The sequence below is a fragment of the Erinaceus europaeus genome, chromosome 1 (assembly GCF_950295315.1).
Source record: "Erinaceus europaeus chromosome 1, mEriEur2.1, whole genome shotgun sequence".
In the NCBI taxonomy this organism is placed as follows: Eukaryota; Metazoa; Chordata; class Mammalia; order Eulipotyphla; family Erinaceidae; genus Erinaceus; species Erinaceus europaeus.
The window spans coordinates 150,433,901-150,458,563 of NC_080162.1; the positions used below are offsets into that span (position 1 = coordinate 150,433,901).

At 43.5% G+C, this 24,663-nt stretch overlaps 1 protein-coding gene across 2 annotated transcripts in view; it reads left to right on the top strand.

The window, feature by feature from the left end:
* Positions 1-575: 575 nt before the first annotated feature.
* Positions 576-24,663, top strand: part of ZNF251 (zinc finger protein 251) — a 30,581-nt gene continuing 6,493 nt past the window's right edge. For both annotated transcript variants that reach the window (XM_060197026.1, XM_016185183.2), the window contains exons 1-4: positions 576-798; positions 1,086-1,248; positions 1,422-1,554; positions 1,929-2,042. In XM_060197026.1, the coding sequence (XP_060053009.1) occupies positions 1,156-1,248; positions 1,422-1,554; positions 1,929-2,042 (340 nt within the window). In that variant the 5' untranslated portion in view covers positions 576-798; positions 1,086-1,155. The remainder of the gene's footprint in view (positions 799-1,085; positions 1,249-1,421; positions 1,555-1,928; positions 2,043-24,663) is intronic.

Below are 24,663 nucleotides of genomic sequence, written 5' to 3' on the forward strand. Positions count from 1 at the left end.
TAACTGTGAGGGGGCATAGCATAATGCTTTTGTGCAAAGGACTTTCATATGAGTCTGAGGCTCTTAGGACCCAGGTTCAACGCCTTGCAGAGCTGAGAAGTGATGGGGTTAAAAATAAAATTGTGGGGCCAGGTGGTGGCCCAACTGGTTAACAGTACACATTACATGCATAAGGACCCAGTTTCAAGCCCCTGATCGCCACATGCAGGGGGAGAGTTTCACGAGTGGTGAAGCAGGGCTGCAAATGTCTATCTTTTCCCCCTCTCTATCCCTTCTCCTCTCTCAATTTCTATCTCTATCCAATAATAAATAAGTAAAAAAAGAGTAAAATAAACAGTGTTGTGTAAACCATTGTGCGATCTACCCGACCAGATTCCTGTTTTCCTGTTTGAACTTCTGTATTTGCACATGAGCTGTCGTCCTGAGAAGGAACAAGATGTGCAAGAGGGGCAGTAGAACCGATGTGAAGCTAGCTGCGGGGTGGGGTTGGGGGGTAAGAGGGAGAAGACTCCAAGAAGCCCCCACCCCAAGCCCTCAGAGAAGCGGAAGTGCTGGACCGGAAGTACAAGGGTGGGTCTTATTATAGCTTCCGGCCCTTGGGGCTCTGAGACCAGGACACAGGCACAACAGGGCGATCTCACCGCGACCAGGGAGGGACCTGGGTCGCAGACGAGGGAGTCCTCGGTCGGCCCCGCCCCTTCCATCGGGACCCCGCCCTTCGGCCAGACTGCAGCCAAAGCGCCCTGCGGGCTAACTGCTGGGCGGGAGTCCGGGCGAGAGGAACGGCCTAGTCTCGAGGTGCGTCCCCGCTCTTGAGGCCCGGCGGCATCTGGCCATGGGCTGGGCTGTCGGGAGCCGCCGTCGCAGGTCCCGGGGGGCTTTGGGACGACGACTCGGCCCGTGACTAACTGGGGTGGCGAGGGGCTGGGCAGCCACCCCGCGGACTGGAGTCGCGGAGCGAAGCGCGCGCTTGGGGGGCGGGTGGGGGGCGCCCCGCCCTGCGCCGGCCCTGGGCGGGTCTGTGCTGCCCGGGCGCAGGATCCCGAGCCGAGCGGCTGCAGACGCGGCCTCCCGCTTCCCCGCAGATCCTGCCGCCCCGCGTGGCTGGGCATCGCTGTCGCCCCTCTGGAGCCCAGAAAGTGCGTCGAGTGTCCGATGAGAGGGAGTGGATCTGAGCGGGGGTCCCCTCCGCTGGAGCTGGAGGGGGGGCGCCCCGCAGGATGTCAACCCGGGCTCCCAGCGCCCCAGGTGAGTCCATCCTCCCCGCCCTCTTGAGTGTCCAGCCGGGGAGTTATATAATATAACAATCGTAATAATAATAGTAGAAAAAGAGGGGAGTGTAGGTCACGCCCGCATCCAGTGCAGCTGAGGCGGGTGGGGCCGGCCAGGCGGGTCGCAGGAGACACTGATCTCATTGGCAGGAGGCGGTGCCGCTGACCTTCCAGGACGTGGCCGTTTACTTCTCGCCTTCGGAGGGGCAGCAGCTGGGCCCAGACCAGCGGGCATTGTACAGGGATGTGATGCTGGAGAACTACGGGCACGTCGCCTCGCTCGGTGAGGCTCCCTTGCCCCCACCCTGCTGTGGATGCTTCCCAGGAGCTGGGGAGGGGGCGGGTGCTGCCTCCGCAGTTTGGAGCCAGAAGTGCTCTGAGCCTCCTGCTGCTGCTCTGGGTGCTTCCCGTGCACATATGCTCCTGAGATTGATCACACACACTTCTCAGTGCCCACGCCTGGGTTCTAGAGACCGAGGGGAGAATTGATGAGGGAGGAGCATTCACTTTTCCCTGCCTGCCACCTCAGCACACACCTGCGGGGTGAGGGGAGGTCCGTGACCCTACAGGTGTCACTGGCCTAGAGCACGGGGTGTGCCGTGCTTGGCTTCAGCTATCCAGTTACACCAGCTCACCCAAAATCTTCACTCTCAACAGGACTCCCTGTTCCTAAGCCAGAGCTGATCTCCCAGCTGGAGCAAGGAGAGGAACTATGGGTCTTGAATCTTATGGGAACCGAAGAACCAGAGCCCTTGAGCAGCTCCAAGCCAGGTGTGTGGGGCTCTGGCTGGGTGGTGGTGATGCTCCCTGCTACCCAGGCCTTCACACAGGACCATGCACTGTGTGTCAGTTTATGTTCTGTAAAAGACTCATGTCTTCCTTCGTTGCTTTGCTTTTTTTTTTTTTCCACCCAAGTATTTTCTTTTAGTTAATAACAGCTCAGCTATTTAAAATGATGAGTTCATCTCATCTTGGATGGAACTTGAAGGAATAATGTTAAGTAAGATAAGTCAGAAAGAGAAGGATGAATATCGGATGATCTCACTCATAGACAGAAGTTGAGAATTAAGAATAGAAGGGGAAGTACAAAGCAGAACTTGGACTGGACTGGGTTTGATGTACTGTACCAAAGAACTCTGTGTGGAGGGGGGGGCCTTTCAAATCCTGGTGCAAGATGGTGGAGAAGGATCTAAGCTGGCAGTGAGTGTTTTACAGAAAACAGAAATTTTACACATGTACCAACAACTATATTACTGTAAACATTAATCCCCCCTCATTAAAAAAAATGTGGGGGCTGGGCGGTGGTGCAGTGGGTTAAGCGCACATTGCGCAAAGTGCAAGGACCTGCACAAGGATCCCTGTTGGAGCCTGCAAGGACCTGCATAAGGATCCTGGATTTGAGCCCTGGCTCCCCACCTGAAGGGGGGGGTCACTTCACAAGTGGTGAAGCAGGTCTGCAGGTATGTCTTTCTCTCCCCCTTTCTATCTTCTGCTCCTCTCTCGATTTCTCTTTGTCCTGTCCAACAACAATGACAGCAATAACAAAAACAAGGGCAACAAAAGGGGAATGACAGCAATAACAAGGGCAACAAAAGGGGAAAATGGCCTCCAGGAACAGTGGATTCAGAGTGCAGGCAATGAACCCCAGCAACGAACCCCAGCATTAACCCTGGAGGCAAAAAAAAAAAAGAGAATGTTATGGTAGATAGGTGGAAGAGGTTACTCAGTGTGTAGGCCATGCATGTATTATATATGTGAGAATCTGAATTTGACCTCTGACACTGTATTTGTCAGGACACTACTTTGGTTCTGTCTTCTCTCGAGGTAAATAAGTATTTAAAAAAATAATAAAATGGGCTGGAGTCTGGCCATAGCACAGTGGGTTAAGCGCAGGTGGCGCAAAGTGCAAGAACCGGCATGTGGATCCTAGTTCGAGCCCCCGGCTCCCCACCTTCAGGGGGTTCGCAGGTCTGCAGGTGTCTATCTTTCCCCCTCTGTCTTCCCCTCCTCTCTCGGTTTCTCTCTGTCCTGTACAACAACGGTGACATCAATAGCAACAATAATAATAACCACAACAACAATGAAAAACAAAAAACAAGGGCTACAAAAAGGGGAAAAAATTAGTCTCCAGGACTCCAGGAGCAGTGAATTCGTGGTGTAGGCATCGATCCCCAGCAATAGCCCTTGAGGCAAAATAAATAAATAAATAAATAAAATAAAAAGAGTAGTAAGCTCCATTCCTCCACTAGCTGTATTCTGCCATTAACATTTTACTGTGCTTATCACATATCTGTCTTCCTACCTGAAAAGTGATCCTAGAGTAGTGAAGCTCCAGGAATGAAAAAAAAAAGTGTGTGTGTGTGTGTCTATGTATCTATATCTCCTGACCATTGGAGAAGGTTGTTTTTTTTTGTTGTTTCAGTGATTACCTTTATAGAATCCTCACTTCCTTCTGTTTCTGTCTTTTTATCAGCCTAATCTGTTTTTAGTTTGTTTTTTTAATATTTATGCCCTTTTGTTGCTCTTATTGTTTTATTGTTATTATTGTTGTTGTTATTGATGTCGTCATTGTTGGATAGGACAGAGAGAAATAGAGAGAGGAGGGGATGACAGAGAAGGTGAGAGAAAGATAGACACCTGCAGACATGCTTCACTGCCTGTGAAGTGACTCCCCTGCAGGTGGGGAGCCACGGGCTGGAACTGGGATCCTTATGCTGGTCCTTGTACTTTGTGCCACATGCACTTAACCTGCTGCACTACCGCCTGACTCCATTATTTTCTGTTTTTAATCAGAGCACTGCTCAGCTCTGGCTTATGGTGGTGCTAGGCATTGAACCTGGGACCGCAGAGCCTCAGACATGAAAGTTATTTGTATAACCTTTATGCTATCTCTCTAGCCCTAATTTTTTTTTTTCAAATTTCTTTATTGGGGGATTAATGGTTTACAGTCAACAGTAAAATACAATAGTTCATACATGATAACATTACCACATAACAAAACAACTCCACTAGGTCCTCCTCTGCCATCATGTTCCAAGACCTGAACCCTCCCGCACCCCCCACCCCAGAGTCTTCTACTTTGGTGCAATACACCAACTGCAGTCCAAGTTCTGCTTAGTTTTCCCTTCTGATTTTGTTTTTCAACTTCTGTGAGATCATCCCATATTCATCCTTTTGTTTCTGACTTACCTCACTTAACATGATATCTTTGAGCTCTATCCAAGTTGGGGTAAAGAGGGTGAATTCACCATGAACCTGAGAATTTGTAGTCTTAGGAATAAGTCTCTTTGCATAGCCATTAACCCTGTTAACATTTCTCAGTTTTCCAGATAACAATTCAGCTCTCCCATAGGTCCTCCTCTGCCATCATATTCCAGGACCTGAACCCTCCTGCCACACCTTGAGTCCTTTACTTTGGTGCAGTACACCAGACCCAGTCCAAGTTGTGCTTTGCATTTATTGTTCAACTTTTTTTTTGTAATTGGATTAATTTCCCTAATTTTTTTAAAAATTAAATTGTTGGGGGTCGGGCGGTGGCACAGTGGGTTAAGCGCATGTGGCGCAAAATGCAGGGACCGGCATAAGGATCCCGGTTCGAGCCCCCGGCTCCCCACCTGCAGGGGAGTCGCTTCACAGGCGGTGGAGCAGGTCTGCAGGTGTCTGTCTTTCTCTCCCCCTCCCTGTCTTCCCCTCCTCTCTCCATTTCTCCCTGTCCTATCCAACAACGAACGACATCAACGATGGCAATAATAATAACCACAACAAGGCTACAACAACAAGGTCAACAAAAGGGGGGAGAAATGGCCTCCAGGAGCGGTGGATTCATGGTGCAGGCACCGAGCCCAGCAGTAACCCTGGAGGAAAAAAAAAATTAAATATTTATTTATTTATTATCATCAGCTCTGGCTTAGGGTAGTGTGTGGGATTGAACCTGGAACTTTAGAGCCTCAGACATGAGTCTTTTTTTTTTTTTTTTAATTTCTTTATTGGGGAATTAATGTTTTACATTCAACAGTAAATACAATAGTCTGTACATGCATAACATTTCCCAGTTTTCCATATAGCAATACAACCCCCACTAGGTCCTCTGTCATCCTTTTTGGACCTGTATTCTACCCCCCACCCTCCCCAGAGTCTTTTACTTTGGTGCAAGAGAGTCTTTTGCATAACCATTATGCTATCTCCCTACACTTTTTTTCCCTTTAAAAAAAAAAAAAGAAAACCCTTGAGATAGCTTCATTCTCATTCTCCTCCTTCTTATTTATGAGAGAGAAAGACAAGCGAGAAACATCAGAAGCACTGCTCAGCTCTGGCTTATGGTGGTGCTGGGGATTGAACCTGGGTAGTTGGAATCTCATGCATGAAAGTCCTTTTTGCCTGACTGTTTTGCTACCTCCCCAGCCCTCAAAGTAAGTTATTAGTTCATTTCCTATCAATATATTTATAACATTAATTGGAAATGAGTATCCCTTTATAGGCTTTCATTTTTGAGGTGAAATTTATATACCTTGCAAATGAAATGTGCTTATGTGTAAATTTTCTGAGTTTTTTTATTACTGATGTTTTACTTATTTATTAATGATAAAGAGAGAAAGACATCATTTTGGCACACATAATACCAGGTATTGAACTCCAGACCTCATGCTTGTCAGTCCTGGCATTCAATTTTTTTTTTTCAAGAGAGAGAAAAAGAATACCAAAGCATCACTCTGGTACTTGTGATACCAGGTCTTAAACTCAGTACACCATACTTGATTTATTTGTTAATTTTTAATTTTGTATTTATAAAAAGGAAGCATTATCCTAAGGAACCCAACACACCCATCCAAAAAGATCTGTGTACACATATGTTCTTGGCAGCACAATTTGTAATAGCCAAAACCTAGAAGCAACCCAGGTGTCCAACAACAGATGAATGACTGAGCAAGTTGTAGTATATATACACAATGGAATACTACTCAGCTATAAAAAATGGTGACTACACCATTTTCAGCCGATCTTGGAAGAACCTTGAAAAATTCATGTTAACTGAAATAAGTCAGAAACAGAAGGATGAATATGGGATGACCTCACTCTCAAGCAGAAGTTAAAAAACAAGATCAGAAAAGAAAACACAAGTAGAACCTGAACTGAAATTGGCGTATTGCACCAAAGTAAAAGACTCTGGAGTGGGTGGGTGAGGAGATCCAAGAAGGATGACAGAGGACCTAGTGGGGGTTGTATTGTTATATGAAAAACTGGGAAATGTTATGCCTGTACAAAGTATTGTATTTACTGTTGAATGTAAAACATTAATTTCCCAATAAAGAAAGAAATAAATAAAAAAGAATAGGAAAGCTTCCAATGGAGGGGCTGGGATATGGAACTCTAGTGGTGGGAATTATATGGAATTGTACCCTTTTTATCCCACAATTTTGTTGATCATTATTAAATCACTAATAAAAAAAATAAAAAGGAAACATTGACAAAACAATAGGATAAGAGGGGAACAGCTTCACACAGTTCTCACCAGCAGACTTCTGTATACCAACTCCTCCCCTGATAGCTTTCCTACTCTTTAACCCTCTGGGAGTATGGACCCAAGATCATTGTGGGATGCAGAAGGTTGAAGGTCTGGCTTCTATAACTGCTTCCCCACTGAACATGGGCGTTGACAGGTCGATCCATACTCCCATCCTGTCTCTCTCTTTCCCTAGTGGGAAAGGGCTCTGGGGAAGCAGAGCTCCAAGACTCATTGGTGGGGTTGTCTGTCCAGGGAAGTCTGGTTGCATCCTGCTAGCATCTGGAACCTGGTGGTTGAAAAGAGAGTTAATATACAAAGCTAAACAAACTGTTGGACAGTTATGGACCTAAAGGCTGAAATAGTGCAGGTGAGGCGTTGGGGGGTCCTCCATTTTGTAGATAGCTAGTAGGCATATTTTAGTTATATTTCAAAGGGCCTGTAGCTATACTAGTGTTTTGTTGTTTTTTTGCCTGAGCCTGAAGTCTGATATGCTGGTGAATCCTAATTATTGTCTGGGGAGATGATGTCATGGCTGGGAAAAGGACCAGAAAGCTGGATCAGGGAAGAGAGTAGCTCCCTAATATGGGTATAAATATTACTGTAAACCCCATCAATTTGATGTGATCTGGGGCCCATAATTAGCTTAGGAGCCTGTGTGACCTCTACATCCCTCTAGATCTGAGCTCACATTCTGTGGTCATGAGTAGGAACATTCCATGCTGCCCCAGTATCGACCCATCTTCCTCAGGTGTAGCATAGAGTATGTTGTCCATCCTCCCTTCAGAGGATAGAACATTCTCTACCATTGTTGATCCAGGTTGAGGGCAAGGTCCTATGGGGACCCACAAAGGGGTCTGTTTTGTTGTTCCTGATAGAGATGACCGGAAACAATGGAGAGAGGGATTTATTTGAGGTCTAGGCCCATCAAGTCTGTTTGGGAGACTCAGGACTCCTCGATTAGGGCCCCAGCTGGTGGAATGGCCTGATAGTGACTAAAGAGTCATCGTTAAAGTGTGCCAGTCTCTTGCCCTTATTCAGCTTTTGCAGTCCTTGCTTTGCTAATGTTAGCTTTGGAGTGAGTGAGAGAATTGTAATAGGAAATAGGTGAGGAGGGTATCTAAGTCTTAAGTGGACACTATTTCATTATGAACTTGATACTGACTCACTAAAGACTATTGTGTATTTTTGCTTTCAGGTATATGTTTTGCCCTAATTTACAGATACATGTGAGCATATACTCTATCTTACGGGACCCGGCCTATATCTAGGTTTTGGGACTTTTGTTAGGAAGTGAACCTCCTGAATGGAATTAGAGACTACCATGAGAGGAAAGGTCTCACCCGAGTGATGAGGCTGAAGGATTGGCAATTCATGCCTGATGTCTCTGTACACAGTCTGAGGTGAAGCATGCTGAGATGGTACTTGTTGCATTGATTATTTATTAATTTTTATTGCCACCAGGTTTATTGCTGGGGCGTGGTGCCAGGACTAGGAATCATCTGCTTCCAATGGCTGTTTTTTTTCCTTTTTTTTTCTTTTCTTTCTTTCTATTTTGCTTGATAGGACAGAGAAATTGAGAGTTAGTGGGGAAGTAGCGAGGGAGAGAAAAGACTGATGCCTGCAGACCTGCCTCACTGCTCATGAAGCGCCTCCATTGCTGGTGGGGATCAGGGGCTCAAACCTGGGTCCTAGCGCATGGCTGTATGTGTGCTTAGCTGGGTGTGCCGCCACCTGGCTCCCCACTGCATACTTTTTATTTATTTGTTTGTTTATTTATTTATTTTTGCCTCCAGTGTTATTGCTGGGGCTCGGTGCCTGCACCATGAATCCACTGCTCCTGGAAGCCATTTTCCCCCCTTTTATTGCCCTTGTTGTTGTGGTAATTATTACTATTGTTGTCATTATTGTTGGATAGGACAGAGAGAAATGGAGAGAGGAGGGGAAGACAGAAAGGGGGAGAGAAAGACACCTGCAGACCTGCTTCACCGCTTGTGAAGTGACTCCCCTGCAAGTGGGGAGTCGGGGGCTTGAACCAGGATCCTTATGCAGGTCCTTGCGCTTTTGCGCCATCTGCGCTTAACCCGCTGCGCTACAGCCTGACTCCCCCCACTCCATACTTTTACATGCAGCACTACACCACCTCCCTAGTCATTTGAGGTTTATGGGTAGATACATTAATGTAAACCAAACCTTAGTCAAGGTATAGATCATCATGTTTGGGAGGTTTGGATTCTCGTGGTCCGAGAGGTGGCGCAGTGATAAATCTTTGGACTCTGCAGCAGGAGGTTGAGTTCAATCCCCGCCAGCACATGTGCCAGAGTGATGTCTGGTTCTTTCTCTCTCCTCCTATCTTTCTCATTAATAAATAAATACATAAATAAAATCTTTATTAAAAAAAAAAAAGCATTGGATTCTCAAGCATGAGGTCCTGAGTTCAATCCTTGGCAGCATATGTACCAGAGTGATGTCTGGTTGTTTCTCTCTCTCCTTCTATCTTCATGAATAAATAAATAAAATCTTTTGTATATATATCATCTCGAGAAAGCAGGTATTTTTTCCCTCCAGGGTTATTGCTAAGGCTCAGTGCCAGCACTATGAATCCATTGTTCCTGGTGGACATTTTTTCTGTATTTATTTATTTATTTTTATTGGAACAGTACAGAGAGAAATTAATTGGAGTAGGGAAGGTAGAGAGGGGGAGAGAAAGATGGAATTTTTTGTCTTTTTTTAAATTAAAATTTTTTTTAAATTTTCCAACTAAGCATCCGGATTCGAGCCCCTGGCTCCCCACCTGCAGGGGAGTCACTTTACAGGCGGTGAAGTAGGTCTGCAGGTGTCTATCTTTCTCTCTCCCTCTGTCTTCTCCTCCTCTCTCCATTTCTCTCTGTCCTATCCAATGATGACATCAATAACAACTACAACAATAAAACAAGGGATACTTAGTTGGTCCTTGCACTTTGTGCCACCTGCAGTTAACCCGCTGCCGGTTAACCCGCCGTGCCACCTGTGCTTAACCTGCTGCGCTACCGCCTGACTCCCCTCTTTGTCTTTTTTAAAGGAGAGTACTACTGAGCTCTGGCTTAAGGTGGGGGTGGGGATTGAACCTGGCACTTTCAACCTCAAGCATGAGAGTATTTTTGCATAACCATTATACTGTCTTTCCAGCCCAGTGTTTAACTTTATTTACTTATTTATTTGCCTCCAGGGTTATTGCTGGGGCTCTGTGCCTACCTTATAAATCAACTGCATCTGGGAGCCATTTTTTTCCATTGGTGTTAGATAGAACAGGAAGAAATTGAGAGAGGAGGGGAAGACAGAGAGGGAGAGAAAGATAGATACCTGCAGACCTGCTTCACCCCCTGCAGGGGAGGAGCTGAGGTCTTGAACTGGGATCCTTGTGGGAGTCATAGCACTTCACACTATGTGCACTTAACCCAGTGTACCATCGCCCAGCCCCATAACTTTATTTTTATTTGTTATTGAATAGAGACGGGGAAATTGAGAGAAGGGAGGTAGGGAAAGAGATAGAGAGATAACCTGCAGCCCTGTTTCACCACTTATGAAGCTTTCTTCCTGCAGGTGGGGACCAGGGGCTTGATCCTGGGTCCTTGCACACTGTAATGTGTGTGTTTAACCAGGTGTGCCGCCACCTGGCTCTGCTTTTAACTTTACATAAATGGAATCATACAGCAAATACTATTTTGTGTCTAACTTCTATTCAAAATTTAAGATTCACTCATGGTGTGCTGTGTAGTAGTTTATCCGTTCTTATTATATAATTTTCTCAATAACTGTGTCTCTGTTTATTCATACATTCTTTTCTTTTTTTTATTAACTAGAGCACTGGTCAGCTCTGGCTTATGGTGGTGTGGGGGATTGAACCTGGGACTTCAGAGCCTCAGGCATGACAGTTTGTTTGCATAATAATTATGATATCTACCCACGCTTCATACATTCTTTTTTTAAAATATTTTATTTTATTTATTTATTCCCTTTTGTTGCCCTTGTTGTTTTATTGTTGTAGTTATTATTGTTATTGTTGTCGTTATTGGATAGGACAGAGAGAATTGGAGAGAGGAGGGGAAGACAGAGAGGAGGAGAGAAAGATAGACACCTGCAGACCTGCTTCACCTGCAGGTGGGGAGCCGGGGTTCGAACCAGGATCCTTATGCCGGTCCTTGTGCTTTGCGCCACCTGCGCTTAACCCGCTGCGCTACAGCCCGACTCCCACTTCATACATTCTGAAATTGGTGGATATTTGGGTAGTTTCCCATTTATCACTAAGAGGTATCATTTCATTACTATTTTATGAATATGCTTATTTTCTGTACATATAAATTAACAAAAAATTCTATTGATGTTATAAGTTGTATAATTTATTAATAATGTTAACTTCTATTTGGTCCATTTTAATCTTTCTGTGTCATATTACTTTTTGTCTTACTGTTGTGCCTAACGCAGTATTTAATAGAAATTGATGGCAGTCACATCCATCTTTAATTGGAACCTTTCTCTTTCACAAGGAAGTGCGATATTTGTTACAGGTTTTTTTTAACATACTAATTTAACTTTGAATTAAGGATGCTTCCTTCTGGTCCTTGTTGCTTTAAGTGTTTGCTGTGTTGTAAATTAGAAATGGATGTTAAATTTTGACAAAAATTTCTTCTGCATCCTTTTTTTTTTTTACTTAAATGTATTGAGTTAAATTGATGTTTGTATCAATATGCTAAGCTTGCATTCCTTGAATTAACCCTAGTTATTATCTTTTCTACATCACTGATATGGACTTGTTAATGTTTTTTTTTTTTCAGATATAATTATGAAATTGGCCTGAAATTTTCTTTTCTCAAACCATTATCAAATTTTGATATCAAAGCAAAATTTCCTGTACCAAACAGATTGGGACTTATGTTATCTCTCCATTTTTTAAAATGTAATTGCTAAAAAAGTAAGAGAATAAATTAAATAGCCAAGAGATGAAAGATAACGCACTTAGTAAGTCTCACACCTTACATGTGTGAGGTGTTGATCTCAAACTCTAGCACCACATTGGGAGTACCGTGCCTGACACTGAGGGCACTTGGTGGGCAGTAGTGCTGAATTATCAATCTCCTTTGTTCCTCTCTCCTTCTAAAAAATAATAATAGTAATGCAAAAATTGAACCTGGGAGGCTGCTCAGTGCCACACCTTCATGAAGCTCTGAGTGTATTTCCCAGCACCACATTTAGAAAGTAGCGCAGGGGGTTAAGTGCACATAATGCTAAGCACAAGGGTGTAAAGATCCTGGTTTGAGCCCCCGGCTCCCCACTTGCAGGGGATTCCCTTTGCAAGCAGTGAAGCAGGTCTGCAGGTGTCTTTCTCTTCTCTCTCTGTCTTCCTTCCTCTCTCAATTTCTCTCTGTCCTATCCAACAGCAATAACATGTAACAACAAGGGCAACAAAAAAATGGGAAAAATGGCCTCTAGGAGCAGTAGATTAGTAGTGTAGGCACCAAGCCCCAGAGATAACCCTGGAGGCAAAAAAAAAAAAAAGTGAAATGAGGGGGTGCTAGGTGGTAGCACAGCGGGTTAAACACACTTGGCGCAAAGTGTAAGGACCGGCATAAGGATCCCAGTTCAAGTTCCTGGCTCCCCACCTGCAGGGAGATTGCTTCATAGGCGGTAAAGCAGGTCTGCAGGTGTCATCTTTCTCTTCCCCCTTTCTGTCTCCCCTCCTCTCGGATTCTCGCTGCCCTGTCCTACAACAACAACAATAATAACAATAACAAGGGCAACAAAATGGGAAAAATAGCCTCCAGGAGCAGTGGATTTGTAGTGCAGGCACTGAGCCCCAGCAATAACCCAGGAGGCAAATAAATAAATAAATAAATATGAAAAAGTATTTGCAGGGCAGGGAGATAGCATAATGGTTATGCAGACAGACTCATGCTTGAGGCTCCAAAGTCCCAGGTTCAATTCCTCGAACCACCATAAGCCAGAGATGAGCGGTACTCTGGTGTTTCTCTTTTTCTCTCTCCCTCCCCCTTCCTGCCCTCCCCCTCCCTCCACCCTCTCACTGTCTCTCAAAATTACAATAAAATCTGGTCTGGGAGGTGGTGCAGTGGATAAAGCATTGGATTCTCAAGCATGAGGTCCTGAGTCCAATCTCTGGCAGTAACATGTACCAGAGTGATATCTGGTTCTTTCTCCTATCTTTCTCATGAATAAATTAATTAATAAATTTTTTTTTTTAAATTACAATAAAATATTTTTTAAAAAACCAGTCTTCAGCACATATACTATAGCCACATAATAAAAAGTACTGGGGCCAGAAAAAAAGCTCATTTACTGTACTACTTTGTCACTTGGTAGACCCAGGTTCAAACCCAACCCCTATCACACTGAAGGAAGTTTTTTTTTCTTTTTTTTTTAATTTTTTTATTTATAAAAAGGAAACATTGACAAAACCATAGGATAAGAAGGGTACAGCTTCGCAAAATTCCCACCACCACCAGAACTCTGTCCCATCCCTCCCCTGGTAGATTTCTTATTCTTTAACCTTCTGGGAGTATGGATGCAAGGTCATTGTGGGATGCAGAAGGTTGAAGGTCTGGCTTCTGTAATTGCTTCCCTGATGAACGGGGCGTTGACAGGTCTACCCATACTCCCAGCCTGACTCTCTCTTTCTCTAGTGGGGAAGGGCTCTGAGGAAGTGGAGCTCCAGGACACATTGGTGGAGCTGTCTGTCCAGGGAAGTCTGGTCAGCATCCTGCTAGCATCTGGAACCTGGTGGTTGACAAGAGAGTTAACATACAAAGCCAAACAAATTGTTTGAACAGTCATGGAACTAAAGGCTGGAATAGTGCAGATGAAGAGTTGGGGGGGTCCTCCATTTTGTAGATAGCTAGTAGGTATATTTTAGTTATATTCCAAAGAGCCTGTGGCTATACTAGTTTTTTCCTTTCTCTCTTTCTTTTTCTTTATTTCCCTGAGCCTGAAATCTGATATGCAGGTGTATCCAAGTTATTGTCTGGGGAGATGATGTCATGGCTGGAAAAAGGACCAGAGAGTTGGATCAGGGAAAAGAGTAGCTCCCTAATATGGGAAAGGAGTATAAATATTGTTGACTGTAAACCCCATCAATTTGATGTGGTCTGGGGCCCATATTCAATGTAGGAGCATATCTGACCTCTACATCCCTCTAGATCTGAGCTCACATTCTGTGGTCGTCAGTAGGAACATTCCATGCTGCCCCAGTATCGACCCATCTTCCTCAGGTGTAGCATAGAGTATGTTGTCCATCCTGCCTTCGGAGGATGGAACATTCTCTATCATTGTTGATCCAAGTTGAGGGCAAGGTCCTATGGGAGCCCACAAAGATGTCTATTGTTTTGTTTCTGATAGAGATGACCTGTAACAATGGAGAAAGTGATTAATTCGAGGTCTAGGCCCATCATGTCTGTTAGGGAATCTCAGGACTCCCCAACTAGGGCCCCAGCTGATGGGGTGGCCTGATAGTGACTAAAGAGTCATCGTTAAAGTGTGCCAGTCTCTTGCCTTTATTCAGCTTTTGCAGTCCTTGCTTTGCTAATGTTAGCTTTGGAGTGAGTGAGAGAACTGTAATAGGAAGTAGGTGAGGAGGGTATCTAAGTCTTAAGTGGACACTATTTCATTATGAACTTGATACTGACTCACTAAAGACTATTGTATATTTTTGCTTTCAGGTATATATTTTGCCCTATTTTTTTTTTTTTTTGCCTCCAGGGTTGTTGCTGGGGCTCAGTACCTACACCACGAATCCACTGCTCCTGGAGGCCCTTTTTTCCCTTTTGTTACCCTGGTTTGTTTTTTTTTTACCATTGTTATGGTTATTATTATCATTGTTATTGATGTCGTTGTCGTTGGATAGGACAGAGAGAAATGGAGAGAGGAGGGGAAGACAGAGGGGGAGAGAAAGATAGACACCTGCAGACCTTCCTGACCGCTTGTGAAGTGACTGCTCTGCAGGTGGGGCTCGGGAGCTCTAACCGAGATCCTTCCGCAGGTCCCCACGCTTTGCACCACATGCGCTTAACCCACTGCACTACCGCGAGACCCCCATTTTGCCCTAATTTATGGATAACTGTGGACATATGCTCTATTTTACGGGACCTGGTCTATATCTAGGTTTTGGTACTTTGTTAGGAAGTGAACCTCCTTGAAGGAAGTTTAGTGCTGTGTTTACTTTCCCTCTCAATTCTGTTTCTATGATAACAAGTTCAGACCAGTGAAGCTCCAGAGATGACCAAAAAAACCAAACAAAAAATTAATTGCCTTGTGATCTCAACAGTCTTGTAAAACATTTTTTAAATATTTTATTTATTTATTTATTAATGAGAAAGATAGGAGGAGAGACAAAGAACGAGACATCACTCTTGTACATGTGCTGCCAGGGATTGAACTCTGGACCTCATACGTGAGAGTCCAGTGCTTTATCCACTGCGCCACCTCCTAGCCCACACGCCACGATTTTTTTTATCTTTATTTATTGCATAGACACAGACAGAAACTGAGAGAGAAGGGGGTGATATAGAGGATGAGAGATAGAGATACCTGCAGCACTGCTTCACCACTTGTGAAGCTTTCCCCCTTCAGGTGGGGACTGGGGTCTTGAACCTGGGTCCTTGCGCACTGTAATGTGTGCCACCACCCAGCCCAAAATTTCTTTATATATATTTTGCTTCCAGGGTTATTGCTGGGGCTCAGTGCCTGCACCACAAATCCACTGCTCCTGGAGGTCATTTGCCCTATTTTGTTATCCTTGTTGTCATCATTATTATTGTTCTCATTGCTGCTGCTGTTTTTGGACAGAACCGAAGGAAATGTAGAGAGGAGGGGAAACAGAGAGGAAGAGAAAGATAGACACCTGCAGACCTGCTTCACCGCCTGTGAAACGACCTGAGACGAGATCCTTGTGTCTGTCCTTGCACCTTGCACCATGTGCACTTAACCCGCTGTGCTACCACCCAACCCCTAAAAATATTTTTTAAAGAATACGTTTATTCTTAAAATATTTGACCGTTGAGATAAAATTTAGAAATAATTTAGAGAAAGTTATCAAATTGGCATAAAAATTTAACCACATAGTCCTGTAAGTATAAATAAAATGACTCAGTAGTTAAAAATCGTTTCTCCAGGCCTGGTAAGATAGCTCACCTAGAGGGGTGCATGCCTTGCCATGCGAGCTCCTGTTTTGACCCCAGTACACCACATGGGAATACTACAGCATTGAAGGATTCAGTCCTGTTATCTCTCCCACTTTCTGAAAAAGTCAGCTTGGAGCATTGAAACCTCTATGAAGACAAGAAAACAAACAAACAAAAATGTGTTTTATGGCATGGGTGGTATGTAGCACAGTAGATTAAGCAATGGACTCTCAAGCATAAAATCCCTAGGATTGCATGTGCCAGAACAATGCTCTGGTTCTGTCACACTCTTTCTTTTTCATATTAATTTTTTAATATTTATCCCCTTTTGTTGCCCTTGTTTTATTGTTGTAGTAATTATTGTTATTGATGTCGATGTTGTTGGATAGGACAGAGAGAAATGAAGAGAGGAGGGGAAGACAGAGGGGGAGAGAAAGATAGACACCTGCAGACCTACTTCACTGTCTGTGAAGCGACTCCCCTACAGGTGGGGAGCCGGGGGCTCGAACCAGGATCCTTGTGATGATCGTTGCGCCACGTGCGCTTAACCCGCTGTGCTACCGCCTAACTCCCTTTTTTTTTCATATTAATCCTAAACAAAGCCCTGGACTGAAGAGATAGCATAATGGTTATACAAAAGACTTTCATGCCTGAGGCCCCAATTCCCAGGTTCAAACCCTAGCATCAACCAGGTGTGCCACTACCCGGCCCCCAGAATTCTTTTTTTTTATTTTTTAATATTTATTTATTTATTCCCTTTTGTTGCCCTTGTTGCTTTTATTGTTGTAGTTATTGTTGTTGTTGCTGTCGTTGTTGGATAGGACAGAGAGAAATGGAGAGAGGAGGGGAAGACAGAGAGGCTGAAAGACAGACACTTGCAGACCTGCTTCACCGCTTGTGAAGCGGCTCCCCTGCAGGTGGGGAGCTGGGGTCTCAAACTGGGGTCCAAACGCAAGTCCTTGCACTTTGCACCACGTGCGCTTAACCGCTGAGCTACTGCCTGACTCCCTCCCAGAATTCTTTAATAACAATTCCCTCTCTCTCTCTCTCTCTCTGTATATATATATATATATATATATATATATATATATATATATATAATTTACTTCTTTTGGACAGAGACAGAGAAAATGAGGGGCCAGGCAGTAGTGCACCTGGTTAAGTGCACACATTACAGTGCAAGGTTGCAGGTTTAAACCTCTGGTCCCCACCTGTAGGGGGGGAAGCTTCACAAGTAGTGAAGCAGGGCTGCAGGTATATGTCTCCTCTATTTCTCTCTCCCCTTTAATTTCTCTCTGTCTCTAATAAATAATAAAAAGAATGTTCTTAAAAACAGAGAGAGGGGGAGTGGGGCAGTAGAGTAGCAGGTTAAGCGCAGGTGGCGCAAAGCACAAGGACCAGCATAAGGATCCCGGTTCAAACCCCGGCTCCCCACCTGCAGGGGAGTCGCTTCACAGGCGGTGAAGCAGGGCTGCAGGTGTCTATCTTTCTCTCCCCCCTCTGTCTTCCCCTCCTCTCTCCATTTCTCTCTTTCTTATCCAACAACAACGTCAATAACAACAACAATATTAACTACAACAGTAAAACAACAAGGGCAACAAAAGGGAAAATAAATAAATAAATATTAAAAAAGAGAAAAACAGAGAGGGTCCAGGTGGTGGTGCACTTGGTTGAGCGCACATGTTGAGATGCGCAAGGACCCAGGTTCAAGCCCCTGGTCCCCACCTGCAGTGGGAAAGTTTCACAAGTGTTGAAGCAGCGGTGCAGGTGTCTCTCCCTTTCCCCTTACCCTCGGCAATTTCTGGCTGTGTCTATCTAATAAATTAAACAAACAAACAAAAAACAGATTGAGAGGGAAGGGGAAGACACTTCAACACTGCTTTACCAATTTGTGAAGCTTCTCACCCTATTGGTTGGGACCAAAGGTTGGAACCCCATTGGGTCCCTGCACATTGTAATGTGTGCACTCAACCAGGTATGCCACCTGGTTCCTAGCTTCTCTTTCTAGTTAAACCTATTCACAGAGGGTAAATTCCTAGTTGTGTAATTTTGGAAACAAAGGATATGTAGTATCTTTTGGTACATACTTTTTTTTAAAGCATATATGATTTTTTTTATATTTATTTATTCCCTTTTGTTGTCCCTGTTGTTTTATTGTTGTAGTTACTATTGATGTTGTTGTTGTTGGATAGCACATAGAGAAATGTAGAGAGGAGGGGAAGACAGAGTGGGAGAGAAAGACAGACACCTGCAGACCTGCTTTACTGCTTGTAAAGCAAGCCCCTGCAGGTGGGGAGCCAGGGGCGCGAACCGGGATCCTTAGGCCAGTCTTTGCACTCCGCGCCACATGCGCTCAACCTGCTGTGCCACCGCCGGACTCCCGGTACATACTTTTTTTTTTTTTAATAGATTTTCTTTTGGTGTATTTATTTTTTTTAATATTTATTCCCTTTTGTTGCTCTTGTTTTTATTGTTGTAGTTATTATAGTTGTTCTTATTGATGTTGTTGTTATTGGATAGGACAGAAAGAAATGGAGAGAGGAGGGGAAGACAGACAAAAGGAGAGAAAGATAGAAACCTGCAGACCTGCTTCACCGCTTGTGGAGCGACTCCTGTACAGGTGGGACCTAGGGGTGGGGGGTGGGGGGGCTTGAACCGGGATCCTTGTGCCGGACCTTGTGCTTTGCGGCTCATGCGATATTAACCCACTGCTACCGCCCGACTCCTGGTACATACTTTTTTTTTTAAATTTCTTTATTGGGGAATTAATGTTTTACATTCAACAGTAAATACAATAGTTTGTACATGCATAACTTTCCCCAGTTTCCCATATAACAATGCAACCCCCACTAGGTCCTCTATCACCCTTCTTGGACCTGTATTCTCACCACCCACCCACCCCAGAGTCTTTTATTTTGGTGTGATAGGCCAATTCCATTTCAGGTTCTACTTGTGTTTTTTTATTTTATTTTTTTTCTGATTTTGTTTTTCACCTTCTGCCTGAGACTGAGATCATCCCATATTCATCCTTTTGTTTCTGACTTATTTCACTTAACATGAATTTTTCAAGGTCCATCCAAGATCAGCTGAAAACAGTGAAGTCAGCATTTTTTATAGCTGAGTAATATTCTATTGTGTATATAGACCACAACTTGCTCAGCCACTCATCTGTTGTTGGACACCTGGGTTGCTTCCAGGTTTTGGCTATTACAAATTGTGCTGCCAAGAACATATGTGTACACAGATCTTTTTGGATGGATATGTTGGGTTCCTTAGGATATATCCCCAGGAGAGGAATTGCAGGATCTAACCTTCTGAGAGTTCTCCAGACTGTTCTCCACAGAGGTTGGACCAATTGACATTCCCACCAGCAGTGTAGGAGGGTTCCTTTGACCCCACACCCTCTCCAGCATTTGTTGCTGTTCCCTTTTCTGATGTATGACATTCTCACAGGAGTGAAGTGGTATCTCATTGTCTTTATTTGCATTTCTCTGACAATCAGAGGCTTGGAGCATTTTTTCATGTGTTTCTCGGCCTTTTGGATCTCTTCTGTGGTGAATATTCTGTCTATGTCCTCCCCCCATTTTGGGATGGGGTTATTTGTTGTCTTGTTGTTGAGTTTGGCAAGCTCTTTATATATGATGGTTATTAAACTCTTATCTGATGTATGGCATGTAAAGATCTCCCATTCTGTGAGGGGTCTCTTGGTTTGGTTAGTGGTTTCTTTTGCTGTGAAGAAGCTTTTTAATTTGATGTAGTCCCATAGGTTTATACTTGCCTTAATCTTCTTTGTAATTGGATTCGTTTCATTGAAGATGTCTTTAAAATTTATGCAGAAAAGAGTTCTGCCAATATTTTCCTCTAAGTATCTGATCGTTTGTGGTCTAACATCCAAGTCCTTGATCCACTTGGAATTTACTTTTGTATTTGGTGAAATACAGTGATTCAGTTTCATTCTTCTGCATGTTTCAACCCATTGTTTCCAACACCATTTGTTGAAGAGACTCTGCTTTCCCCATTTAATAGTCTGGGGACCCTTTGTCAAAGATTAGATGTCCATAGGTGTATGGGGGTGTACATACCTTTTTCACTCTACTTTTTTTTTTTTTTTTTTTGCCTCCAGGGTTCTCGCTGGGGCTTGGTGCCTACACTACGAATCCACTACTCCTGGAAGCCATTTTTCCCATTTTGTGGCCCTTGTTGTTGCTATTATTTTTATTGTTGTTATTGCTATTGTTGTTGGATAGGACAGAGAGAGATGGAGAGAGGAGGGGGAGATAGAGAGGGCAGAGAAAGACAGACACTTGCAGACCTGTTTCACTGCCTGTGAAGCGACCCCCCTTCAGGTGGGGAGCTGGGGGCTCGAACTGGGATCCTTAACCAGGCATTGTGCTTTGTGCCACGTGCGCTTAACACGCTGTGATACCGCCCAGCCCCCTTTACTCTACATTTTTTTCCTCTCTCCTCCAGGCATTTGCTGGGGCTTCTTCTTCTTCCTTTTTTTTTTTTTAATATGTATTTCCTTTTTGTTGCTCTTGACTTTTTTATTGTTGTTGTAGTTATTATTGTTGATGTCATTGTTGTTGGATTGGACAGAGAAATGGACAGAGAGGGGGAGAGAAAGGTAGACACCTGCAGACCTGCTTCACCGCCTGTGAAGTGACTCCCCTACAGGTGGGGAGCCGGGGCTGGAACCGGGATCCCTATGCCTATCCCTTGTGCTTTGCACCACGTGCACTTAACCCACTGTGCTACCGCCGACTCCCTTACTGGGGCTTCTAGCCTAAATTATTCTACTGTTCCCAGCATACCGCCCCCTTCCCCATGTAGAGAGTGATAGGGAGAAAGAGAATTAGAAGAGATAGCACAACACTGCTTCATTTCTTTGAAACTTCCCTTTTATAGTGTCATATGGTGGTCAGGGACTCAAAACCTCATGCATGATAAAGTACACAGTCTACTGAGTAAGCCATCTCCCTGCGCCCTGGTATATATTTTTAACTGCCCTTTTATTATTTATGGGATAAGGGGTTGAACCTAGCCTTACATATGTGTGAAACCACAACTGAGACATGTTTTCAGCTCAACTTTATATATATAATGGTAGAGACAGAAATAGGGAGAGCAAAAAGAGAAACACTTGCAGGATTGCTTCATCACTTCTGAAACAGCCCACTGCAGGTTGGGACCAGGAACTTGAAACTGGGTTGTTGACACACGATTATTTTTTTATTTTTTTACCAGATATGTCACTGCCTGGTCCTTGAACTTTTTAAAAAATATTTATTTACTTACTCCCTTTTGTTGCCCATGTTGTTTTATTGTTGTTATTGTTGTTGTTACTGATGTCATCGTTGTTGTATAGGACAGAGAGAAGTGGAGAGAGGAGGGAAAGACGGGAGAGAAAGATAGACACCTCCACCTGCTTCACCACTTGTGAAGCGAATCCCCTTGCAGGTGGAGAGCCAGGGGCTCGAATCGGGATCCTTATAATGGTTCTTGTACTTTGCACCATGTGCATTTAACCCAATGTGCTACCACCAGACTCCCAATATATATATATTTATAGAGCCAGAGGAGCAAGGATAAAGAAAAAGACACCTTAACACTTCACCATACATGGGAGCATCCCCTCATGTGCATGACACGTGGTATTTTGCTTGAACCCAGTAACTTGGGCATTGCAATACACAAGTTCTACTGGGTGAGCTATCTTCTGACTCTGTGAACTTAGCCTTTGAACAACGTATTTATAGGGGGCCACGTGGTGGTGCACCTGGCAAATGCACGTTACAATTTGCAAGGTCCTGGGTTCAAGCCCCCTGTCTGCACCTGTAAGAGGAAAGCTTCACACGTGGTGAAGTTGGCTGCAGATATCTCTGTCTTCCCCTTTCTATCTCACCCTTCCCTCTAAATTTCTGGCTATCTCTATCAAATAAAGATAAGTTTAAAAAAAGAAAAGAAAATTGTATTTATAGTCAAACCAACAGGACCAGGGGGATAGCACAAATCTTAGGTCCAAGGTTCAGGCCCCAGAAATGCATATATATGTGTCAAAACTGGCCAGTGCTTTTGTCTCATTAAACCAAAATTTTATAGTTCCATAGTACTAAAAGTGATAGTTACTTCAATTTTCATTTAACACTGGGGTGAGGAGTAGAGAGCAAATAGATTTTCCTGCGTGAGATTCCATAGTTCCTGGTTCAGTCACCTTCACCAACATAAGCCAGAGCTTCAGCATATAAAATAATTTCTTGAACTTCAGGATCTGTTATACCCCAGCTTATGCTCTCCTAGTACTTGCTCTAACCATAGTGAAATTCTTGAATTTGTTAGATTGTGCCACACATCAATTTCAAATCATTGTGCCTAATAGTTAAAAATGTTTTCTTTTTTTTTAAATATTTATTTTATTTATTTTTTCCCTTTTGTTGCCCTTGTTATTTTATTGTTGTATTTATTATTGTTGTTGTCGTTGTTGGATAGGACAGAGAGAAATAGAGAGAGGGAGGGGAAGACAGAGAGGAGGAGAGAAAGAGAGACACCTGCAGACCTGCTTCACCGCCTATGAAGCGACTCCCCTGCAGGTGGGGAGCCGGGGTTCGAACCGGGATCCTTATGCTGGTCTTTGTGCTTTGTGCCACCTGCGCTTAGCCCGCTGTGCTACAGCCCGACTCCCGAAAGTGTTTTCTTTTTTTTTTTTTTTCAACTTTATTTATTTCCAAAGTGGTATTTTCTATTTTTATCTTAAATCTTACTTTTACCCAGAGGTCTCTGTGTATGTAGACTAACTTGAAGGCCATGTTGTATTTTCATATATTTCCACATAGTTTTCATGTTACATGCTTTATTACTTTTAGTAATTTATTTGGGGCTTGGAGATAGCTTATCTAGTGGAGTGCACACTTTACCATATGTAAAGAACCAGGACTGAACAATTACCATTACATGGGAGCATTATGTATAGCACTAGGTGAGGGAGCAGTTCCATGAACTTTAGCGTGCTACTGTAGTCTTTGATGCTTCCTTTCTTACTCTGTATCAGAAGTTAAAAGGTTAAAAAAGTTTGCCTGGGTTAGTAGGCTTTCACATGCATGAGACCCCAGTTTGAAAAATAGAAAAGATGTTACTTGTTTAATTATCTCTCTAATCTTAAAATAGACTAAATTTTTTCAGATTAGAGTCTTGATTTTATTCTCCTTACATAATACATGCCAGCCCTCTTCAATGTTTGTTAGATTGATTAATTTGCCAATTTGATAAAGTAAAAATCAGGGATTTTTAAAAAACATTTTTATTCCCTTTTGATGCCCTTGTTGTTTTATTTTTGTAGTTATTGTTGTCATCGTTGTAGGATAGGACAGAGAGAAATGGAGAGAGGAGGGGAAGACAGAGAGAGGGGAGAGAAAGAGAGACACCTGCAGACCTGCTTCACCACCTGTGAAGCGACTCCCCTGCAGGTGGGGAGCCGGGGACTTGAACTGGGATCCTTACACCGGTCCTTGTGCTTCAAGCCATGTGTGCTTAACACGTTGCACTACTACCCGACTCCCTAGTTTTATTTTTTAAGCCTTTTTTATTATCTTTATTTATTTGATAGAGACAGCCAGAAATTGAGAGGGAAGGAGGTGATAGAGAGGGAGAGAGATAAGAGAGACACCTGCAGCCCTGCTTTATCACTCATGAAGCTTTCCCCCTGCAGGTAGGGAACAGGGCCTTGAACCTGGGTCCTTGAACATTGTAACATGTGTGCTCAACCAGGTGCACCACCTCCTGGCCCCCAAATTCAGTTTTATTATTACTGGATTTAAATGAGTTTATATTGTTGAATTTTTATTTTGTGAATTCTGTCTGTAATTTTTTTTTCTTTTTTTTTTTTTTGGCCTCTGGGGTTATCACTGAGACTGACACTATGAATCCACTGTTCCTAGAGGCCATTTTTTTCCATTTTATTGGTTAGGACAGAGAAAAATTGAGAGGGGAGGAGAAGATCAAGAGGGAGAGAGACAGACACCTGCAGACCTGCTTTACTGGTTGTGAAGCTTTCCTCCTGCAGATGGGAACCAGGGGCTCGAACCAGGATCCTTCTGTGGGTCCTTGTGCTTAGTACTATGTGCACTTAACTTGCTGTGCCAATGCCCAGCCCCCTCACCTATTTTTTTAAATAATTTTTTTTTAAAATTTTACCAGAGCACTGCTCAGCTCTGGCTTATGGTGGTGGTGGTTGGGGGGATTGAACCTTGGACTTCGGTGCCTCAGGCATGAGAGTCTCTTTGCATAACCATTATGCTATCTACTCCCACCCTTAAATAATCTGTTGGCATTTTTAATACATGATTTATATTATCAGTACTGGATGACTTTATGACTTTATGTAGTAATTCTTTTTTTCATATATTTTTATTTTATTATTATTTTTTTAATAATTTTATTTCTTTATTGGGGAATTAATGTTTTACATTCAACAGTAAATACAATAGTTTGTACATGCATAACATTCCCCAGATTCCCATTTAACAATACAACCCCCACTATGTCCTTCATCATCTTTCATGGACCTGTATTCTCCCCACCCACCCACCCACCCCAGAGTCTTTTACTTTGGTGTATGTTATTTTATTGATAAAATCTTTTTTTTTTTTTTGACTCCAGGGTTATTGCCACGAAACCACTCCTCCTGGAGGCTGTTTTTTTCCCCTTTTGTTGCCCTTGTTTTTTTTTTTTT